The sequence below is a fragment of the Pieris napi genome, chromosome 16, assembly GCF_905475465.1.
Source record: "Pieris napi chromosome 16, ilPieNapi1.2, whole genome shotgun sequence".
Lineage (NCBI taxonomy): Eukaryota > Metazoa > Arthropoda > Insecta > Lepidoptera > Pieridae > Pieris > Pieris napi.
Window position 1 is genome coordinate 9,064,093 of NC_062249.1, and position 24,724 is coordinate 9,088,816.

Sequence of the window (24,724 nt, forward strand, 5' to 3'; positions counted from 1 at the left end):
CATAAATTTATATTTCAGCCACATTACTTGATAAAAAATAACTTACCGACTCCATAATACTAGAGACCTGCCTTATAGTGTAATACTTTCAAGGGGAAGGTGATTAAATATTTAAAGGCAAGGTGCCTTATTAACGTGGGAGAGTATTTAGAGTTTAGACCATAAGTTTTAACTAAACTGTTCTTATTATTATTATGAAATCATGATAATTAATATGACATTAGCATGCCTATATTTATTTGGCAATTAGCAAAATTAATCATATAGGTTTTTTTATAACGAATCATAGATCAATGTATCACTTTCTTAGCAAATAAACGATTTATTATTATTATTATATAATAGTAACTATAGGTCTACCAGAATCTGATGGCAAAAAAAAAATTTAAAAATTAGAGATTTTCATATGGCAACAAAAAAAAAATTTCAGTTGTCAACTGAAATTTCGAGGAATTGTTTTTGTTTTAGCTTCAAATTTCCTTTAAAAAGTGGTGAAAATGTCGAAGAAACCTCTTCGATCGCAAGCAAGAAGTATTGTTTTCAATGTTTATCAAAGAATACTTGATCAACAAGGTGCAGAACATGCACAATCATCGATATTGAGCTATGTGCAAGTGTTGACTGGTTAGTAGGAATGATACGTCTTGATACTTTGGTTTATTGGATTTTCGTGTGTATTATATTATGTAATTATATAAAATTTGGTTTATTTCAGGGGTTTCTAATACTACCATAAGACGAATTGTTGCCGAGGGCAGATCTAACAGAGGCGTATTTAGTACGCCCGGTAAAAAGAGGAAAGGTGGTTTTGATTTAGAATTGAAAAAAAACCTAAATATCAGATAGATGAGATTTTTAAATCACACGGCCACGAAGTTTTCGGCCATATCATTGTACGTTAAACCCCATAGAATTAATCTGGGGAATAATGAAACAAAAACTTGCGGGTAAAAACGTTACTATACCTGCAAGTAACATAAAAATTTTAACAGAGAAGAGATTTAAGAAGCTTACTCTCAAGTAGGGATCGATGAATGGCGAAAATCTTGTGAACATCTAATAAAAATTAAAAATCAGTTCATAGAACAAGATCAGTTCTGTGAGATGCAGAAGGATAGGTTTATCTTAAATACTGCGTCTTCTTCTTCATATGAAGACTTTTTTATGGATGTGCAGTATTTGGAACCATTTTCAAGTTCTTATTAGAACTTGAAAATTAATTATAGGCTATTGCCTATAATTAATTAATAAACTCATGAACAGAATAATTGGAGTTTTCATCTAAATTTCAAACCCCAAATTCGCCACAGTAACATTTTCAAAAATTATCCTTGATCATTGGATAAATTTGTATATTTGCATGTATCACATACAATCAGCCGCTTTAAGGGAAAAAAAGTATCAAAACGTTTTACTCCAATTTCCCCAGTATTGCTAGCGTCAATTTCTTTTTTCCCTTTTTGCCATCAGATCCTGGTAGACCTATAATTTATATTGAAGTATCCTTTACCCTTTAGAAATGTCCGAAGTTCGACCGTGTGGAGCGTCATAGTAGGTTGTCATAAAGAAATAATGTCACAAATGAACACATGAATACTTAAAGTGCCAGATTTTTACTTTTTGGTTGTTTTAAACTGTATAAAAGTAATAAACAAATACACAAATTAGTCAACAATTACACACAAAATGTTTGCATTTACTCATAATGGCTATATTTTTATATTATATTCAGATTGAAGGTCATTTTCATTATATTACTATACTGGTTTTACCACATTTTTAATTATATACCTTAGCCCCATTCTTTACCTATGTATCTTCTACAGATTGTCACACATAGCTAATATTTTCTTATTTCCTAATATACATCATGTGAATGTCTGATAACTAAAAATGCAAACACTTAAACATAAGTACTGAATTATATTTATACGGACGCAAACGTACCGGTCTACTAAACGCCGACAACGAATTGTATCTATTATGTCGGCCATACAATGCGCAGAGGCGATGAGAACTTGGAGTAACTGATCGTGGTTTGTAACACAGAAGGCAAAAGATCACGTGGCCGTTCACCAGATTGACCGATCAAGTGAAAGACTCATCGTCCTCAAAACTGTCATAAGGGGGCGTCCATAAATTACGTGAGGTGTTTTTTTAAATTTTCTGTGACTCCCTCCCCCCCTGGTGAGATGTCGTGAGATTTTATTCAACCTCCTCCCCCAACCCCCAATCTCACGTGAGATTTTTCAAAATGTGGGTTTCTTACGTAAACGCGTTGAAAAAGAAAAAAAATTGCTTCGTGCTTTTATTTACGACTAAAACAAAATAAGTGAAATGTTGAGCGTTAGGTATGGAGTTAGCGGGAAGTTGCAGAGATGGCCTTTAGGGTCAACCGTTTTCCTAAAAAAAATTTTCAATTAGAAAAAAAATTGCGTGATATTTGCCGAGACCCCCACTCTCTCCAACGTAAGATTAAATGAGATTTGACTCGACCCCCTCCCCCCCTTAAACACCTCACGTAATTTATGGACGTCCCCTAAGAAAGGCGCTGGCCAGAAACCGGTGGATACAGATTGTACGCTCCAGATGAGCTCCAGCCCCAGCTCCATGAGCTGCGGACTGAAGAGAGAGACACTGAATTAGCAAGAAATAAATATAATATGCATAGTACGAGTTAAATAAAATTTCTCTTTTTTATCATAACATGACCCGAACGCACGCGAGATTTGTATTTCCGCTTTCATAATTGTCTTGTGTCTTGACCCACTAACGGACATGGTGTACACTGTATGACTCATCCCATAGACCATAAAACATGGAAGAGGCTTTGTTGGTACGGAAGGCGTTGAACCTATTTATAGATTTTTTGTATGTTCAATCGTGTTCATACAATATGTATCTATATTGTCGTTATAATCAAGAGAATGTATATACATACTTTTATATTTATAAAATTTTATTTATTAAATTTATTAAAAAAAGAAACCAAAATTAATATAATATCATTATAAGTTGAAAATCAAACTTCTCACTTACTCAATTAACATTTAATTAAAATATATATTTAATGTATCATGATTTAGATATTAGCTTATTAGTTAATTACGCAAAGATAATTACGAAAATAATAAATGAAAACTATAGTTATTTATTATACTTAATCATTTTAATTTGTGTAGATAGGTTTAGGATATATTTAATAATTATGTAAGATATACTATGACTAAATAAGCCGTATTAAGTGTCTATCGACTACATATAAAGGTTTACTTGCTAACGTTAATAAAATATATAAAAAACTATATTATTATTTATTAGTAATAAAAAAACAAATTATCATCATTCGTGATATATCTTGCAAATTTGTAGCTATAATTTTAAAATTTGTATGTACTTCAACAGTTTCAAACACCATTTTCTTCCATGAAAAATTAAACAATCCGATAAACAGCTAAAATTACTTTCAACATACTTAATTAGCGCAAGCAAAAAGTCGTATCTAGATGTTTTATAAACCAAGTTACTGCGCGCCCGCACGCGAGCTCAGTCACTCCACATTATCGCGGGTAGACAGACTGCTTTTATATTAAATAATTAAGGCGTATTTGTATAGCCATGTTTTGATTATTCAATAGTAAGTATAAGTGATATTATGGGTGCATTAGATTGTGTTGCCAGTAACAAAATTTCATCATCAAGTACTGAAGTGTTTACAGCTACGATGAATTCACAGACTTCGTTGGATAAAGATGTAAGTTTGATTATCACTGTTTGTTTTTCCCAATTAAATCTTATAAATACTTTACTAACTATATATGATATTTAAGGATTCATATAAGGAATTTCTAACAAGTATATTTAATGTAGTAGGCATAGGTGTCCCATAGGTAGTCTAGTTAGTACAGAATGTTTGTTTATACGATGCTCACCTGTTTGAAATATGATCAGTTGTGTATAGTTCCCGCTGCAAATTGTATAAGACATCAATGACTTAGAAACGTTATTCTTTGTATATGGTTTATTAAAACCTGCATACAGCCAGGTGTATCATCAGTGCCCAGTCTTGAGACCCTCAAGAAAAAAGGCACTTACGTCCCCGTAATCATAAACCATAAGTATAACAACTATATGGGTTTTTTATCGACAAAATTTATGTTTAAAAGATTAAAGTCATATATTTATAATATATATGGTTTATAAACTCAAAATTATTCTAATACTATTATTCTACTACTATTAGGCAAGTAGGTGATCAATCTGTCGACGTGTGTCGGCCTGACACAGGCCGTCCACTTTTTGTCGGCTTAACCACTATGCTAACACTGCTCCGACCATTTAAATTATGACTTTTGACCTTTTACCAAAGTCATAAATAATAGATTCCATCCAAGGCCGGCGTAGTTTGTATCTATTTAGAAACACTGTATGTTATGAGAGAATCGCTATAGGGGGTACAATACTTAAAAGAGACGGCATGAATGTTTTTTCTCATACACAAACCAATTTGTAAATAAATAATACAGAGCATTTACATTCCATGTCGCACATCAGAGATTGAGCCGGAACTCAGTACTTAGATACATGACAGCATACAATATAACTATTAGTGCAGTGATTACATAACATTTGTCAGTCCCCTATGCAAGGTGCATTAGAATTATTCTCCTTAAAGGATTTATTCGATATTAAATATGCTTATTTTATTAACACTGGTTCTGTCTTATTACACTATATTAACGAACGCACTTTTAGTCTCTTTCTGCCTTTTTGTGTTCTCGCTGTGATGCAAAGAGACAAATATATAAATATTAATTATATAATTTATAATGATTTCAATAAAGTATATCACAATCGTAGTCTAACTGCCGCGACAACAAAACTGAAACTGTCCTTTGCGCTTATAAGAGTTTTATTATAGTTATATTTAATATCTACTATTAAATAAATAAAAAATAAGGACAGGTCTATACATCACTAACGCGTCAAATAAACTAGTTATTTTAATTATAATAGATCGATCATGAAACGTCGTTTAGGTATAAGTTATGGCCATTTTGATAACGAAGTATTTAGTTAGGCGCATTGGCTAAATTATTTATGTACCTCAGATGATTATTATTTATTACAAAAGTATTATTTTAACCAAGATTTTATAATCCTTCAATTGTTTTACGCATATAAAAAGAGGACTTTCTTTAGTTAACGTTCGCTCGTACGTTGCTCGCACTTTAAGATTAGAAAACGTTTTTCTACGTGCTTTAGAAGTTATACTTCTTTGGCGTAACAAGATAACAATATTTTTATCTTTCGACTTATTTTACGTTTGTAGAAAAACGACACTAACAATAGAACGCATTATCTAGTTATATAAAGTTTATTTAAATATCACACAAAAAATATTTCTACATTATTAAAGAAATTGACATTTTTATTTTAAAATGTTGACTATGCTAACTTCAGGGTGTCGGTTTATGACGGTGTGCGCGCGCATCACAAAAATTTACTCTCATCATTTTTCCCTAACGCGCCAAAAGAAGTATAACTTCAAAAATTCATGAAACTGATAACGATATCTGAGACCAAGGAAAGAGGAGTACAATGTGGAAACTTCAAGAGCCTTTGAAACACCTCCATAATTTATCCACATTTCAGCGGCTGTGTAACGAATATTCTTTCACGATTTTTCTGCACATACAACAAAACAAAACAGCTATTATTTCGGCAAAGTAACAAATAAAGAACTATTGGGAGTCAGTGTAATCAAAGGAGGATTGAATGTTTATTAGTATACATACATACATCACAAACATAGAGACTAAAGTATCTCAATCATATAGTCCGGAAAAAGCCTAAGAAACTACTTCAAATGTAAGGTTTCGATGTTAGTAAAAAAATATTTACCAAGGTCGGCATTGAACCGTCTGAGTTGAATGTAACCTGCGTTAAAAATAACTTTTAAAAGGCATAACTTTCACATTACACATGTGTATTGAGTACTAGTACTAAGTTACATCCGTCATGCGGTAAGCAATGACGCATCGCGTCGCGTCACGCGTCACGATTCACGACCGGCTCGCCAGGTATTAAGGAATCACCCCTTAAACGGCGCTTACGAATGACGCATAGAATTAATCTAACGCTTTTACAACAAAACTGCATCTTAATAAATTTCGGCGATATTTAGATGATACAATATTGTCTTTTATTTTTTTGATCATTCTTACATAAATCATCGACACAATTTAAAAACTAAAAGAAATAATTACCAAATAGTTACAATTCAACGCGTTTTAATCTAAGATAGTTTTTCTTGGTATTTTAGAATTTATACATCACGACTGAGCAATGATATACTTTAACACAATAATTTAGCAATTGGAGTAGTCATAAATTGTTAATTTATTTACAAAATGCTTATTTAAATTAATTTTAGATAATACTGACAGACAATGATTAACTGTTTTATAATTAAATTCCTCTATCGATAAACGTGAGCTGTCTCTGCTACCCGCCGATAGATGGCGCTGTAATAAAATTGTAAACAAAATTGTTTCATTTATATTAGAGCATAAAGCCCTCTACTGGAGACATAGCAATATAAACATATATATAACCGTAATGGCTGAGTGTGAGACAATAAGCTTTATCTCTAAGATGAACTTAGAACTGAGAAGTGCAAATCTATATTAATTAGTTCTTAATTATTATTATTTTTTATTTTATTGTTTCTATTATCACTGTTTTTTGTACCTACTTGATATCGCTGCTCATATCCGCATGTTGTAGGAACACATTTTCAATTTTTTGTATGTACGCCAATTTGTTTGTTTGTATTACGAGTTTCTCTTGCTTGTGTCCAAAAGAAGAATAACTAAATAATACAGTTTAATATAAAATGTAACAGCGTGGAAGATTGTCTGAAAATACTCAAGATATACAGATGGAGCTGGTTGGAGGAGGTTTTTTTTTGTTTAAGAGGCCCTTGAAAATAAATGTAATTACCTAGTTTTGTAAAAAGAGTTTCAAAGAATAATTGAGGCTAAATTATTATTACAATGTGTAACGAGTAACTTGACGTTAACAAAATGCTTTTTACTGATAACGAGGAATCTCTGTAAGCGGTTCTAAAATTATCCAATCATTCTAAGTTACGCCTGCAACCGACGCGACGGCTATCGTGGGATGACATTATGCAAGCGTCTAATATAATAATTATACAATATACTACTTTGTTTTAAGTTACAGTCAAACTCAAACTTAAAATATCTTTATTCATATAGTACACTTATGAACGTCAAAAAAGGAGTTAAATTAATTGTAAATTTACATCTACTACCAGTTCGCAAGTCAAGGGTGTAGAGTGGGCAAGAAGAACTGGCAAAAAACTTTCCGCCACTCTCTTTAATCGCTTTTGAGTCATACAAATTGTTTGAACTGGAGCAAATCAATCCCATTATTGAATACCTTAGCAATATTCTATATTGAAGGAGCTACACAGCTAGCTATAGATTTTATTTTAATTTATTTTCTATGAGGAAGCAAAAATAAATTCGCTCCCGAAATTTGCCGCCCTAGGCCAGCCTATTCAACCTGCTGGTAAACCCGCCACTGGCTCAATCTGTAAACATATGTTTTAAGAATGATGATAATATAACACACTAATATTTTAATTTTTTTATTGATTGTTTTGAATATGCAATTGCATTGAATAAACTCCTACATTATCCATCAATTGTTAGGCATCCGTATGAAAACTTCGATAATTTTCCAGCATACATAGGCCAAATATTAACTAAATTAATATTAATACATTATACAATTAAAAGTGATTTTTAAACAATTACCGTAAAACCTTTTTCCTGTACATTAATATTTTCTAAATACGTTTTTAAGCGTATGGGGCGCTTCACAAATAGTTCGCCAGGAAAGGGCGCTTGTTGATGCTGGACTGTACGAAACGATTACACAGGGTTATAGTGTAAAAAACATACAAATAAAAATCTCTATGTAAATCCATAAACTATTGAGAATAAAGCAAAGTGTACCATAGTTACATACCATAAAAAATTGGTCACGAACGGTATTATTGCATAACGCTTTTCTCTGCGATCGTTTCTTACGATAATCTATGATACCAAGCATGCTCGCAGCGCAACTAAAATTTATTGTGTTCAATTCACTTGAAATATATTGTACTTTATCTGAGGTGATCTATGAGCAGCATTTGTCATAAAATATTGAGCAATTATTTCGTTCAACTATAGGAGTAGGGTTGCACAAAGATTTAAGATTTAAAATGTAATCTTTGTATATCCCACATACCCAATATTTGTGTCTTAAAATAACACTTGTGCATAATAATGTATGTAATGTTAGAGCAAAGGAAATCGAATAGTTGACGTGTGTACTGTGTAGGTAAGATGGCGAACGTTTCCTCCAACCTACATGTTCCTCTAACCACAGACCTAGACAACAGTGGGTAATGTCGAGAAGTTGGATATCCTTAGCGGCCGGAATAGTTACGCGTTTCAGTATGACGGCGCTGTAGACTTTATAAAATATTAAGAATTATCTTTTGTACAGAAAAATTGAGCAACGCTCCATGGGCGTACTTAGAAATAAACTTTACTATTCAAATATGGATAAACACAACGTAATAATTAAGAAACAGTTACCGTATTAAATACTTATTTCAAATTGTAAAACTGTCCCGTATATGTGTGACGTACGATGTCACGTCATATACGGTAAAAAACTTAAAATGGGTGTATCATTTCAAATAGGTAAATGATATTTAATAGCTATTTATATATACATATTTGTTAACCATATTTTCGGCACGTAGGCGGTTTTTTGTAATTAAATTTTAATAAAAACCTATTGGCGTAAAACATAAATAGTGTCGCTGCACGTTTCGCATGGTTTTTCCTTTATTACTCATAAACAAATACATTTAAATCAAAACGGGACACAATTTTCCTCAGTATTACGTTAATTGTCTTAGTGGTATTATACGTGAAACTGTGTTATGTGTTGGTTGTGGTGTTATAATTCAATGACTTTAAAATGGCTATACACAATTCTGCATTTCGTAGCAGCTTGCGTGGTTTAAGAGATATGGCGTCCGTCAAAAAATCAAATGAACAGGTAATTATAATTTATTTATTTAAGCTGACCATAGCTGCTGATAGGGGACAAGTCTTTGTTTTTATTTATGTTATTATTACTAATTACTTAAAATGTCTTGTGGAACATGGTGTAATGGTTGCAGCTCCTTACAAACGTTGTGTAAAAAAAAAAACATGGCGATTAAAAAGAGTGGCGGAGAGTTTATTGCCAGTTCTTCTCTTCCGTTCTACGCCCTTGATTTGAGAACTGGCAGTAAATGTAAAATTAGAAGCATTAATATTTATTTCTTTAATGACGAATCACAAGTGTACTTTGTGTTACCTACGTGAATAAATGATTTTTGAATTTGAATTAGGTCTATATTATGGTAATCTTAAACACTTAGAAAATATACAAATCCAAACAGATTGATAAACAAAATATATGACACAGAAAACAAAAGTAGGTTCAATAGATAAAAAAAAAGAAAACTGAATTTAAAGATAAAACAAACGACAACTTAATATTTTAAAGAAAAATCTAAATTGAGTTAGTTACAAGATTGTCCTAAATATTATAAGATCAGATTAGCTAAAAATAAAACCACACACACCATTTTTACTATGTAGGCAAAGGTATTACAGGTATAACATTGCAACCCATGTAAGGGTAATCCAGCCTTCCCGCTGTAACCACCAGCATGCTGTCAGATGTATCACCAGTGATACAGCTCGGGCGTAAAAACATTCTACTCCTGCTAATGGCTGTATCGTATGAAGTGCCGTAATGGAACTTCATGATTGACCTGAGTTTATTAAATTTACTATCATTCAAAGTCAAGTCCATGTTAGCCGTTTGGGGGCACTGCAGGGTGCCCGCCAAGTCAAGCAAAAAAGGGGCACAATTCAGGCCATTTTCGACCCCCTATCGCTCCGGATATAATTAGAAGCCTGATTTTATTTAATGACTTGACACTAAACAATCTAATTTAATCTAACTTGTATTACTTGTGATACAATGTGATTCCATGCCCGGTCAATGTAATAATTAAAATTTATTGATATGGGGTTTGCACCTCCCTTTCCATTGTTAGGGTAATTACCAAAAAAAATATCGTGCATTTTTGTTACGGTGAAAATATATTGACTAACCCACCCAGTAGGTACAGCTATTTGTACATTTTCAGAAATGCCAATGATTCATATAAATATGTGATTTCAATAACTGATAAGATAAAGATTATCAATGGACATGAATAATGTTTTTTAGTCAGTTGGAAGCTAGAAATTGTAAAGTACGGTGTAGTGAAAAATGTCTACTAGATATGGAAGTATCCGGGTATGTTAACTATATTTTTTGTGAATCCTCACGCGTGTAGTTCCAGAGCACTTTTATACTGTTTTACTGATATATTTAATCAATTATTTGCTACAATGTTGTAGCTGAAAATTGTTATAGTCAATATTAAATCTTTATTTTTAATAGACAAAAGCTTGCCAACGCTCGGTACACTGGTGAAATAATCACAATATACAATTTTTTATGTGACAAGCACTTATAGGCAAACATGACATACACGAAGAGATAATGCAAATATTAAACTAAACAGTTAACATTACAAAAACTAATCGAATATCGATTTTAAAGTGGGAGGGTTCGTTTATCAGAATGCTCAGCAAATATATCCAGACCTAGCTCGTTTATCAGAATCAATCTTAAATCTGAAACGGTGATTTCGGCAAGCTACTGCCGAATTACTATACATACATGGATCCATAAGATTCATTACATTGGTACGTTAATACTTACGTCGGTTATAATAAAAAGACTTGATGACGTACCTCGCGTTATTATTTAGTTTAAATCATAATCGAATCAAATTATTTTATTCACTTTATACAATAAATATCCATTTAGGTTAGTAAATACAACTTTGGAACTAATTTTAGTACTTTCACCAATAAATATAAAAAAGATAATTATATTACTATTACTAACATTAATATGATTGTCGGAGAGAGATTTTTTTATAGAACAGGGTGAAAACGGGCAGGAGGCTCACCTGATGTTAAGTGATACCGCCCATGGGCAATCTCAATGCCAGAGGGCTCGCGAGTGCGTTGCCGGCCTTTCAAGAATTGGTACGGTCATTATTGATGGACCCTAAGTCCAATTGGTTCGGATATACTTCAGTAGGCAGCTGGTTTCACTTAGATATGCGCGGCAATAACTAAATAAATATTCTTTAATCTTCGTACGAAACAGATTTAAGTCGAAATTTTTTTTCATCGGCTGGGAAACCTACAATTATTTTCAATATTTTTTGAATAAGTTGTTCATAAGACGTAAAAAGATGGACAGATGAAATTGTAGAACTAGCGGGGGAAAACTGGATGAATGTTGCTCAAGACAAAGAGAAATGGAAAAATATGGAGGAGGCTTTTACCCTAAAAGCCTCCTCCATACAAAAACTATACCACTAAAAAATTTAAAATAAATCTAACTTAAATTTTGTTTAAAACTTATACTAACTTAACTAATACTAATATTAAGGAATGTAAACTAACCAATTGTTGTATGGATTAATAAAGCTTTAATAATAATAAAAAAAGGCGTAAAAACCGGATTAATAAGTAGGCCAAACCACCACAGGTGTCATACCTGCTATACCTACTCATAGTTTCATAGAAATTACTCTTGATGACCCAAATAAGTTACCATACATTTGACGTAAGTTACTACGTTCCAAGACATGAATGAAGTGACGTAATCACAATAGTAAGTAGTAACCTTCATATACAGCCCTGCGATTCTGTAACTCACTTTTCGAACTCACACAGCGGTTTTCGCATCGGCGGTCGCTCTCAAATCAGGCGAAAAGCAGTCATTTTATGATTTGGCATTCTGCTTAGTAGAGTTACGGAATCGCAGGGCTGTATCTTCTTATGGTGGTACTCAGAGTCGTTAATTAATTGTTAATGGTAGTAAAGATTTCAATGAGTTCACGATAGCTTTATTCCGAACCTAAGCTATCATTTATTAGCAGATCGGGCATTAAATTAAAATATTGTAGGCGCTACAGCTGACCACGATACTCAGATATGAATTACCGACCCAAAGAGAGAGAGAGAGAGAGAGACTATATAATTACGTAATTAATAGTGTTAGTTAGCTGTTACTCTTAACAATATTTGTTTCATACATTGTCGAAAAACGAGTGCCCTTCCAGTGCACCTTGAATTTTATTATAGTTTAACTATTCGATTGTACGTTTTGTTCGTAAATGGTATTTCATAAACGGTATCATGCTCGTCCAGATGTCCGAGAAAGACAAAGAATTTCTTCAGTACAAATATATTTCATCCATTATTATGATATAAAGTTCTTATTGCATGGCAACCCTATTTGAAGTGCAAAGATATTACCAGTTATATAAGGATTGACGTAAATTCTCGAACAATTTCAAGTTCAACTCGTAAGGACCCTTCAAGGTACATGACCTTGCAAGGGCAAGCTGACCTTGTCGACTCTGACCTTCAACGCGACCCTTAAATTTACTTACACTTTTGATATACAGAGAGGAAATGAGTTCTATGTTTAAATAAATAAAGAAGAGTGTGAACTGAACTAAACAGTTCACGACGCCCTCATAATCTAATTCTACCTACGTATAGAACCAATTACGGTAAAAAAACATTGAGCATTGGGGGATTAAACTAAACTTCCACAAAATATAAAAAGTGCACACAGCCTGGCAATATTTTAATTAGACTAAAAGACCATCTCTTGAGTGATTCCAGTTCTCTACGTAAATGAAAATTCACCCAAGTTCTACTTCACTAATTCATCCTTGAAGCTCTCCCAATGACCCACGATGTGATAATTCTCATGTAGGTACCTAAGTGACTATTGTCTGTTATGAGAATAAATGTCTTTAAACTTAACAACATGATGTTATTCAGTCAGTAGGTACGATCTAGATACTTCGTATGCATATTCAATAATTTACATTAATTTATTATTATTACATACATAAAAAGTAGTTTATAGTGGAAACACAAACTATAAAACAAACTTATTTACCAATGATAATATGTTGTTCACGCAACATAACAGTTTATAAGGAATTTGTATTTGTACTGTTGTATAGCTTCAAGCACCAAGGTGACCCCCTGAGTGGTTTTTGGTGTTTTCTCTACTTTTAGTTAATATATAATATATTTAGCAATAATAAAAAATTGTGGACTCTACGAAGGTACAAATAATAGCCGATTTTGATATATTTCAGATACTTAGATATATTTTAAGTAAACTTTTAGGAGTATCTGAGAAATCTTTGTAATATGTAGTATAAATATGGTACTTCATCCTTACACCTATTATAAAAGCGGGTCACTATGTACCGTCGACAATCCTCCTTAGAAAATTTCGGAATCACATATATATATATATAAATTCAATACAAAATTTAGTACCATTAAATTGTCACAACTTTTCGTTGATAACCTTTTTTACACTCGCAAATAAACAGTTTAATAATGTTGCATTCGTAAATCCGTGCCTGCTACGTTCGATGACCTCTCCAACAATAGTTATTGTACTAAACTAATCTAGTTGGCTAAACCCGTCTGATTCAGTTAAGATTTATATGACTTTGTACCAAACAAATGCTTTTACCTCTTTATCTTGTAATTATTCATTTGTTTCAATTGTTATGTTTATCGTCCCTTTGTTTAAAAAATGTTCATGAATCTTAGAATTGGCATCATCGTTAAAACCACAGAGAGATTATGTGATTAAACTGATATTGCTTTAATTTTTTAAACGTATACATATTTCGATTTTATATTTGATTTAGAAAATAATCGGCGTATGGCACACGTTTTTTTTTATTTACCTTTTTGGTTATTTAGAAAAATAAATAAACAAATGCCAACCCATTGAACGTTGTAGCAACATTGGATAATTACAAAATGTCTACTGGTTTCTATGGTAACCGGTTATCGATACAAAATATATCGATTCACCATAACTGGGTCTACCTACCAAGGAAATTCCAATATTTCAGAAACGTACATACATAGGTTTAAAAAAGTCTTAAACTCTTGCATTGAATACCTTATAACACACACACACACAGAACATGGTGCATAACTAGGCTTGATTTTTGGCAAAATAATAATCTGTTATCTCTGCCTTATACATATAACACAAAAAATAGCCATTATTTAAGAAAACTGGAATAGTACTCGTGGAAAATAATGGCAATTTTTTGTGGTCCATTGACTTCTAACAAATATTCAGTACATACAAAATGGCTAAGTATAATTAATATTAGGTAGATAATTTCCGATACTACAATTGAATGCGTTAATGCAGCTTCAATCAAAAACTTTTCACATGAAATAAAAACAATTATTTTCTCTTTGTTGCAGCAAAAAGAACAGGGAAACCAGTTAATCGACAGAAGTTGCGGTAACCGCTCCATCTGGTGGACACTTGCTGTAGATGTTCCACTTCTATTACTCGGTAAGATCATAATATTGTGTTTATCATATATTATGTATCATCATAATGGGTTCAAGGTCAATGCAATAAGATAAATGTTAGAAAACGACGATTTTACCCATTAGTAGTGCTTTCAAGCCAAGTACTTATACTAGAATACCACTTTGACCTAACAAAACCTACAATGGAGGTAGACAATTGTACATTTTCTTTAAGAAATTTTCCGTCATTCAGAATTATAAAAAGCTTGCTAGCTGTGGGTTTGTGCGCCTAAAAATTCATACTTATAATCAATTATATACAACACAAGATTCATGACTCCATTCAATTTAAAACTTACGTATGTGAAGGCCGATTTACATTATCTTAGTGTTTAGGAGAGTGCTTTAGTACAACTTGAAAGGCAAGTTCCTTAGCGTAGCGTTTACTAAAGCAAGTAGCGTTTACATGTTTCAACTAAAGTACTATCCTAAAGCACTCTTCTAAACACTAAGATAATGTAAATCGGCCCTAAGGTTAAATGAGAATAATCATAATTAGAATTTTGATATAACTTACATAAGATGCTGAGGCATGGCTCAAGTTAGCAACAACGGTTATTTGGTCCACGTTTTTATCTCTACTAAATTTGGCTCTATACCTAACCGTTACATGAACTAGGTATAAGAACTCAGGTACACACATAGTTTGATTAATTATTAATACAATTCAGTGGCTAATAATAATATCCAGTAATACCCATATATTACGCAAGTCTCAAGCGTCTTGCCTTGCTTGTTTTTAGAAGCATTATTTTCTTTGATCATTTTTATTTAATGGTCAAGTAGGAGAATAAGGCCGATTTACATTATCTTAGTGTTTAGGATAGTACTTTAGTTGAAACATGTAAACGCTACTTGCTTTAGTACGGTTCTACTTGACTTTCAAGTTGAATCAAAATAGAATAGCTTTTTATTTTTGTTTCAAGTGATACCTAATTGATTAGTTTATTTATTTCGAATAAAATCTCGTCCTCTATTTTTTCCATAACTATTGTATTTTGCGTATAATAGAGCGTAGTTGCCGACGACGTTGCGCGTTGTTTGTGGCGCTGTAATGATACTCTACTGGAAGAAATGTAAACGTTCACTCGCAACGCACTAAAGCACTAAAGAACTTGCCTTTCAACTTGTACTAAAATACTCTCCTAAACACTAAGATAATGTAAATCGGCCTTTAGCCTTCTGAAACTTATCAGAGCGTACGAGCCAGTAGGTAGTGGACAGCCAACACTGTTCAGTACTCCAGCTATAAACCACACGCATTTAATTTGTTAGTTTTGACATTAAGGAAAATATTTTGGCTAAAAATAGAACTGGTTTTAAACATACTTAATATAACTATGATAAATGTCGCATGGCTGAATATAAATTATTCTCCAACGCATATAAATCTTTTTTGGAGGATAAGTCAACGGAATGGTAATTCGATAAGATCTTTTACAGTAAAGGATATTTTGGATACATCTTAAAGTTCTTTAAGTACATCAAAGAGAAAAACTCACAGATGTATTACATACATACGTTGTAATATATACAATACAATACGATAAATGCTCATTCCTAAAAGAGATTAACACTATATCCGTTATTAATTAGTACTGAATTAACAAATAACGCAAGTAAATAATCTCATGACTGCGAATCCATGGGTCCCGGGTTCGATCCCCGGCTGAGACGACCATCGATGTGATGAGCATTTGGTGTTGGGCTTAGGTCTTGGGTGTTTAAATATGTATTTATATGTCTATCTATCTATAATATGTATGTATATCCGTTGCCTAGTACCCATAACACAAGCTTCACCAGCTTAGCATGGGACTAGGTCAATTGGTGTGAATTGTCTTTAAAAAAAATTGGTTAATTTAATGGGTCATTTTAATTCTATGAGTGATAACATTATGGAATAACATATGAATTAGCAATGTCAAACAGAATGAAAATAAAAATACATGTTTATACACCCCCACTAAGAGCATATGGCAGAATGAACGCAATCGCAGTGTTAAAAAAAACTAGCTTCGTTTTTCAACTGTTTTATTCATTTTGGTCGTTAAAAATAGTTTGACAAACATGTGTGCATCGCCTTACTACGCCTAAGTGATAATTGGAGACAGTTTTGTTTAATTGTGTATTGTTTTATTATGCACGTGTATTTATTTGCTATTAAACTTATAAAGCCATCGCTTCAGATGACAGCCTCTTTTAACTTCGTAAGATGTGTTTAATCAAGTCTCAAACAAAATCATTTGTTTTACTAAAAAATTAGTCATAGCGAAAGTAGGTAACGCCAATGTGAAGGCCGCATTGCTTTATCTATAAAAAACCACACCATATAGTATCCAATTTCGTCATCACGATAATTAATTTTAGTAATATAGTGCTTGCACTACTACTTGTAGTAAATAAGTTTTTTAATCATTTTGTTTATATATATGAACGTAATGAACAAATTTTGTATAGTTATTTATCATGCAATGAAGTGTAGTGTAGTAAATGGGGAAATTGTACTAAATTATTACACGTATTGATTGATTAATTGAAATATTGTTTCAGTTTCACGTAAATAAAGCTATTCTGAGTATAAGTTATAATTAGCCTATAATCAAAGACAAATTAATTTAATTGTCTTACATAATATAACCTTAGTTTAACTTTAACTAAGAATAGTTAAGGACTCAATTATAGAAAGGTCACCCGCTGAGTTATAAATAGCCTAATACTAATTATAATATACTTGTTTTATGGATTAAATTCGATTGACTGTAATGGTAATTCGTTTTCTATTAATGACTGCATAAATAATTATAGGCTATTAAACACAACCAACGTTATTAGTTAAAACTTTCTATCTAGGTGTAATTATTTCGGAGTATTATGTATAATTATATTTTATTTAAATGCTCATTACATCATAGCCGGTTAACATTTCAGATATTAATGGAAAGGAGAAATTAGGGAATTTGATTTTCGGTGTGAATTTACTTGTGCTGCCATCTAGTATTGGATAGCAGAATCTATGCGTATTATTTTATTGATACTTATTTGTGTCTTCATTTGTTTTTTATAGATTTAAAGTATTTTGGTTTGTGTGTATATAAATATAACAGCAATATGCCTTCCGAAATATCATAATATATGTAATATAATAATAAGAGCATTCGCATATTTTGCATGACTTTTTTAGTATAATTAGACATTTAAACAACGGTGTACCTTTTTATAATGGACTAGTGGACCCGACAGACGTTGTCCTGCATGATATTTCAAGCAATTAGTAAAGCAAAGTATGAAAGTACCGACTGCAGCGCCATCTGGCGGGCTGATTTGTGAATCTAAACCATTCCCAGATCCCCTTGAACACACACAAAAAATTTCATCAAAATCGGTCCAGTCGTTTGAGAGAAGTTCAGTGACATACACACTCACAGAAGAATTATATATATATAAAGATTACTAAAAACGCTTCCGTTTTTAATTAGCAAATAATTGCATATAATAGTTAGAACTATTGGATCTATAAATAACTACAATTTTAATGAATGTCTGAATAGTGTAAGTTAATTCAAGACCTACCTCCGTTATATGCCTTGACGTCGAATTATAGCAGAGATTTTAATGTGGCCATTCGCACCCGGGTCCGACAATTTGGCAAACCCTTTCATCCGGTACTTTAGGTTCAAAGTCAATGTCATCTCAATTTGGAACCAATTGCGCAATTGGTGTGAGGGGTCAAAATTTTCCTCGTGGAAGAGGCTACTAAAATACACAAATGTAAACATACGATTAAATAATACTATATGCTCTTTTACTTACAGATTTGTTTCTTATATTGTTATTGGTTTATAAAAGTCAAAAGTCAAAAATCATTTATTCATGTAGGTAACACAATGTACATTTATGAACGTCAAACAAACGAGAATAATACATCAAAATACTTCTGGAATTAGGTACATTGTTTAACTCGACGTTCTAAGTGTCACCTATTGAATTTAAATTTGTTTATGTAAAGATAACATCTGCTCGAACGGTGAAGGAAAACATCGTGAGGAAACCAACATGTCTTAGACCCAAAAAGTCGACGGCGTGTGTCAGGCACTGGAGGCTGATCTCCTATTTGCTTATTACATTTAAAAATGATCATGAAACAGATTCAGAAATCTGAGGCCAAAACCTAAAGAGGTTGTAGCGCCACTGATTTTTTATTTTATTTTAAGATACGAAGCAATAATTAAATAGTAGTTAATGGTTTATTATGAAGTCTATCACTCTAAGAGAAAATAACACAGAAAAAAGAGAATTAACAGAATCGTTATGTAGTGGTACGAAGACGGTAGGACAATATAAAGAAGGTAGCGTGTCCAATGTGGATTCGAACCGCTAGACAACGCCAAGATTACAAAAAATTTAGAGGAGGCCTCTGTCGAAGGACAAGCTCTAAATAACTCCTAAGATAGGGATTAAATATTGTATTACTTTAGGAACACTTGCATGTAAGCTGTAAGGAAGTCCTTAGACTTTTTTCTAATTCCATGTAAAAAAAACTTCACAAATAATGAGAGGATGAGGCACGGCGTAAATTTGAATAGAGATTATTAAGTACTCTTTTGTCTCTTTCTGACAGTTTGTGTTTAAGCTGCGATGAAAAATAACAGATGCGTACTTTAAAACGCAACAAGTTAGTTTTTTTATAGTGTATTAACATAGAAAAACACTTTTTTTACCGAATTTGAAGTTATGTTTTATTATAAATTTACAATTATTTTACATAATTTTAAATTTATAATAAAACATAACTTCAATTCCGGTTAAAAAAAGTGTTTTTCTATGTCTAAAAGTTATGTCAATAAAAGACAATAAGTGTATTAACATATCAAATTTTGTCAACAGTGTGTCTAATAGTGGGGCTGTTTGAGCTAGGCGTCATCCCGCACCATAAAAACGGCTTTTTCTGCAATGATCCGGCTCTTTCGTTCCCGTTTACGAAAGACACTGTCTCCTTTACAGTCATCGTTTCTTCTATTATTTTTCCTCCTTTTATTTTGGTAAGTACAGTTAGATAGATAATATAGAACTCGTGATTCATATTTCACATATATAGCAATAAAGATACATATAAAGAAACATATGAATAAGGTATGGTTGTGTATCTATTTCATTGGTAATTATTATTTGTCTAACATGCCGGTATTTTGGTGTACAGCCGTGTTCGATCGCATTTATAAAGTTGCCACCCACGCTTAATCACCTAAGCTCATGTATTATTTGACGGCTCATTGGTCTAGTGGGTAGTACCCCTGACTGCAAATCCATGGGTCCCGGGTTCGATCCCCGGCTGAGACAAACATCGATGTGATGAGCATTTTGTGTTGTGCTTAGGTCTTGGGTGTTTAAATATGTATTTATATGTCTATCTATCTATAATATATGTATATCCGCTGCCTAGTACCCATAACACAAGCTTAACCAGCTTAGCATGGGACTAGGTCAATTGGTGTGATCATTAATTATTAATTATTAAACCATTGATTTATGATTACAGATATTCATCACTGAGTATATCTTCCACAAGTCAACATATAACACTCAAACAAAACTTCGTCATGTTGCCAGAAATACTTTGTATATGTACAGAAGTTATTTATACGGACTGTTCTTTAATCTTGGACTAGTGGAGGTGATGAAAGGGTTGAGTGGCAGCCCTCGACCCACCTTTTTTGACATCTGCGAACCGGATACCGCGAAAACTTGTAATGGGTAAGTTATAAGAGTATTTCAATGTATTTCAAAGCTGTATTACATGTTGGTGTAGTTCGTTCTTATTTTTACACGCTTTATATTAGCATCACCTGTATGTAATATGTATGTATGTATGTAACCGACTCCTTCGGACTCGATTTTGACCCACTTTTAACGGACAGATTTAATTCAAACTTTACGCACCTGTCAAAGATGCAATAATCCGAAAAAAAATGAAAAAAATTTAACTAAAAAATAAAAAATAAATAATAGTTAAAAAAAACTAAAAACACGCTTTTAAATCACATCAAACTAAAAAGTGAAAAATCCTAATTTAGGCTGAAAATGGTAATGAACAAAAAATACTGGTATTATTGTGAAAAAGCGTGGGGCGCTCTGTGCCATATTTTTCGTCTATCGAGCAACCCACGCTTTTTCACAATAATACCCTTTGACACACAATAAATATATTTTTACAATAATGCCTTGAAACAGGAAAGCATAATAATGATCAAAGCAATCGGCGATGGGGCAAAGCGTTTTATTTTATCTCGAGACTGTGTAGACTATTATAGATCATTAAATTTCCTTGAAGTTCTATCGATCTTTTCTATGGAATACGTCATCAATTTGATGCCAAGTATTTGATGTTTATAATATAGTAAGCAAATATGGAACATAGGACGTAGGAGTGTTCTTTACCAAATAGGAAATAAATCTACAAAGAGAATAATTAATAATTAAACATTATTTATTTTAGGTCAGAGTACGTTGCAACATTCCAATGTACATCAAAGAAGTTTTCATCTTGGTATCAAACGGATTCCTACCACAGCTTTCCTTCAGGACACACATCGCTATCTATCTATTGTGGACTATTTATGGCGGTAAGGGTTCATTCATAATTTTTACTTTTAAACGTATCGTGTCACTTGTAATTTGTTAGTAGAATCTGATTGATCTAGCAATTAACGTAACAATTGTTTTCGTTTCATTTTTTAAAAGTGTAAGAGGTATTGAGAAACTAAAATGGAATTGGTTAACATGTCTAAATCACGGGACGATCTGTTTGACCATATAAACTAAAACACACACGCAACGTTTCGTCTTTTGTTTTATATTCTCATCCTCTTGGTTAAGTAAGCAAATTAGAGTTCTTACTTTAAACATGCATATCTCCTTTTTTATATTTTAGTGGTACTTACAAAAACGCGCATTTGACTGGCGCCACCGCACCGTATTCTTCGTGCCTGTACTGCAGATGACTTGTGTTGCATATGCCGCCATTTGCTCACTCACCAGAATCACTGACCACAGGCATCACTGGTGGGACGTGCTTACGGGGGCCGTTATAGGTGTAGCCACATTGTATTATACGGTAAGGTTATTGCTAAATTCTCAACCCTGGTGATTTTTATTTAATAACCCAAACACTTACGTATGAAAATGAAAAATGTTTATTTGTATCTCAAATTTTACATTAAATACATGAGTTGAGACAGCCCCCGTAAGTAGTCAGAGACACTTGTGTTGGGGTTGGCTCGCTACTTTCTTTATTTATACAATATTGAGGCAGTTGTTAGAACAGACTACAAAACAAAACAAAACCCAGCTAAGAAGCAAACCCTGTAAAAAATTAAATAAAATGAAATGTAATTCTCATAGTTTCTCTGACGATTCTATGAACTTATTTTATGCATGCGTGGTTGTGTGCGTATGTGCGCATGTGTGTGTGTGTGTGTGTGTGTGTGAGTGTATACTTGTTGTTAAGTATATAATTATGTATGTGTGTACGTATTATGACGCAGAAGATCGTGAGGAAAGTCGGTATGACTTATACCCAAATATGTGTTAGACACAGAAGACTGATTACCTACTTGCCTATCATCTACGTGGGTGAATGAAACAGACATAGTATTGTCTGCTCTTGGTTTATGGGACATACAAGTGTATGAGGTCAATAGTGTTTTAATTTTAATGGTTTGTAAAATAAATTTAGTGTGGAGAAGATATTGGTGACCTCCACCATACTTTCTTTTCTTGTTCCCAATATTACCTTACCTCCTTTCTGAATTCCTTACAATTACTTCATGTTCCGTTTCCATCTAAAATCTCCTGCCTTTTGCCTTTATCCTTTATTATATTATAATGTATTATCTTCTTTCATAATCAATAATAATAGTAAGATGTAATATGTTTATGTCCATTTTTTGTTTATTTTTTTATTTCTTTATAATGTAAATTTTGAAATTAATCAATTCTATTGTTACAGGTGATTGTTTTATGCAAAAACTTCAAAACTTCAAATTTGGAAGACAAAGCCATGACGGAAAGTCAGAATACAGTGCAAACTGCTTTATTTGTGTGAGATTTTAACACTTGGAACATAATCAACAGGACCAAGACTCTTACGACCTCAACCTCGTGGTTTCAATTTAGGATTGCATTTAGTTTAATATAATTTATGTAAATATAGACGTGTTATTTTTAAATTATAGTTAGATGTATAATTGGTGTCCTAAATTAGACTATTTGTTGGTAGAATAAAATGCCTTGTAGGCATACCGGATATATTGTAATATAGTAATGATAAACAAGACGGATCAAAGACTGTCATGTAAATTTTTCATTAATTATTCAATTTAAATCGGATTTATACAATTATCTAAAGCTAACTATTATCACTTATCATGACAGTGTAGATATATTTTGACAGTATTAATATTTGACAATAATAAATTGATTTGTTTGCACTTGTGGTGCCTGGAAGAGATCGCTTGTTAGCGATGAGACCGCCCGTTTCGTCCCTAATAATTTATGTCATTTGTTTTCATTTTAATGTAACGAAGTTTAAATAAATCATTATAACTGTATCTACTGCCATCTAGTGGGTGACAACACAAAGTAGTCCACACACAATTATTGTTATTTCAGCTATTAATAAATTAGATAGAATTTAGAATTATTTTTTTAGACTGTAAATAAAAATGTGATATTATCATAAAATTAGTTAAATAATTTTGTTAAAAAAATATAAATTATAACTTTTTCATATATAGTTTTATTTTTACGCATTTATAGCAAAATTGATGGGTTTTGAGGTAGTACTAAAGATACGTTTTTACATACATATGTTACCGTTACGGCCAATGGCACCAACCTATAAGAATGCCCTAAACGGACATTCAACGTAATTTAGGTATTTTTTAAGGCTTTGCACCAACGTTTGTTTCCCCTTAAATCGCTTAGAATTTTCTTTATTTTATCAAACAGAAGATGGAATGCTTACGGTTTAGAAAACTCTTAAATCGTGATTTTTTCAAGATTATTTCGTCGACATATCGTATTTAATTTATGTTAAATTATAGTTCTGACTAATGGAAGATAAAGAGTATGATCATTATGTAGAGGACATTGGTTTAGTATAGTGCAAAGCAATGGCGATATTTGAGTTTGTGTATACTTATTATAAAAACTAATTTGATTTAATAATATCGAGACAACATGTATCAGTAACAAAGGGCTGATCAGATACAGACAGATGTAAGATACTCGTAAACAGTTTTATATTATCATTACAATGAACAAAACATGATGTTGGAACCCTCTTAAGGACCTCACAACGTAATAGGCATTGCTCAAGCAAAGATTATCATTTAAATAAGGATGTTGTATTCGATTCCCGTGTGATGCAATTTGTTAAGATGATACCAATTTAAATAATGGACGGAGTGACGAAGGAATTATTTGAATAAATCGCGTATTTATTAGTGTTATTCATTTATTTATAGAGTTCAATACACTTGTATGACGGAAATGATCAATTCAGACACAAAAGTGTGTTTTATTGTGAATTATTAGATTTTTTGTAAAGAAATAAATTGCAATTTGATTTAGCCGGGTTTAATAATTCTGTAAGGTTGAGCAGTGTTGGTTGGCTTCCGCGTGGCGACTCTCATCCCTGAGGTCGTAGGTTCGATCCCCGGCTGTGCACCAATGGACATCCTTTCTATGTGCGCATTTAACATTCGCTCGAACGGTGAAGGAAAACATCGTGAGGAAACCGGCTTGCCTTAGACCCAAAAAGTGGAGGGTGTGCGTCAGGCACAGAAGGCTGAAACTCTGTTAGAAACTCTGTCTCAAACTATAAATATGGCGTCGGCACCACAACTTTGATGGTGTTTTTCAAAGTTTCATGAAAAACAACTAGTACAATGGAAAAGTGTAGTGACAATAATAATGTGAATTTAGCTGTGACTGACTCAAGCAATTTAATTTTTAAAGAAATATATTTTTTGTCATGTTTTATTTCTGATGATCACTCTATC

The 24,724-nt window shown here is 32.5% G+C and overlaps 1 protein-coding gene across 3 annotated transcripts; it reads left to right on the forward strand.

The window, feature by feature from the left end:
* Nucleotides 1–3,530: 3,530 nt before the first annotated feature.
* On the forward strand, nucleotides 3,531–22,876 carry LOC125057506 (phospholipid phosphatase 2-like). Of its 3 annotated transcripts, none has more exons than XM_047661231.1 (7): nucleotides 3,531–3,754; nucleotides 14,547–14,640; nucleotides 19,548–19,702; nucleotides 20,200–20,414; nucleotides 21,157–21,283; nucleotides 21,592–21,774; nucleotides 22,669–22,876. In XM_047661231.1, the coding sequence occupies exons 1-7, from the start codon at nucleotides 3,656–3,658 to the stop codon at nucleotides 22,762–22,764; spliced, it is 969 nt and encodes a 322-aa protein (XP_047517187.1). In that variant the 5' UTR covers nucleotides 3,531–3,655; the 3' UTR covers nucleotides 22,765–22,876. The 3 variants fall into 3 exon arrangements, with proteins under 3 accessions (XP_047517187.1, XP_047517188.1, XP_047517189.1); XM_047661232.1 differs by lacking the exon at nucleotides 3,531–3,754 and adding an exon at nucleotides 8,995–9,150; XM_047661233.1 differs by lacking the exon at nucleotides 3,531–3,754 and adding an exon at nucleotides 10,384–10,449.
* The last annotated feature ends 1,848 nt before the right edge of the window (nucleotides 22,877–24,724 follow it).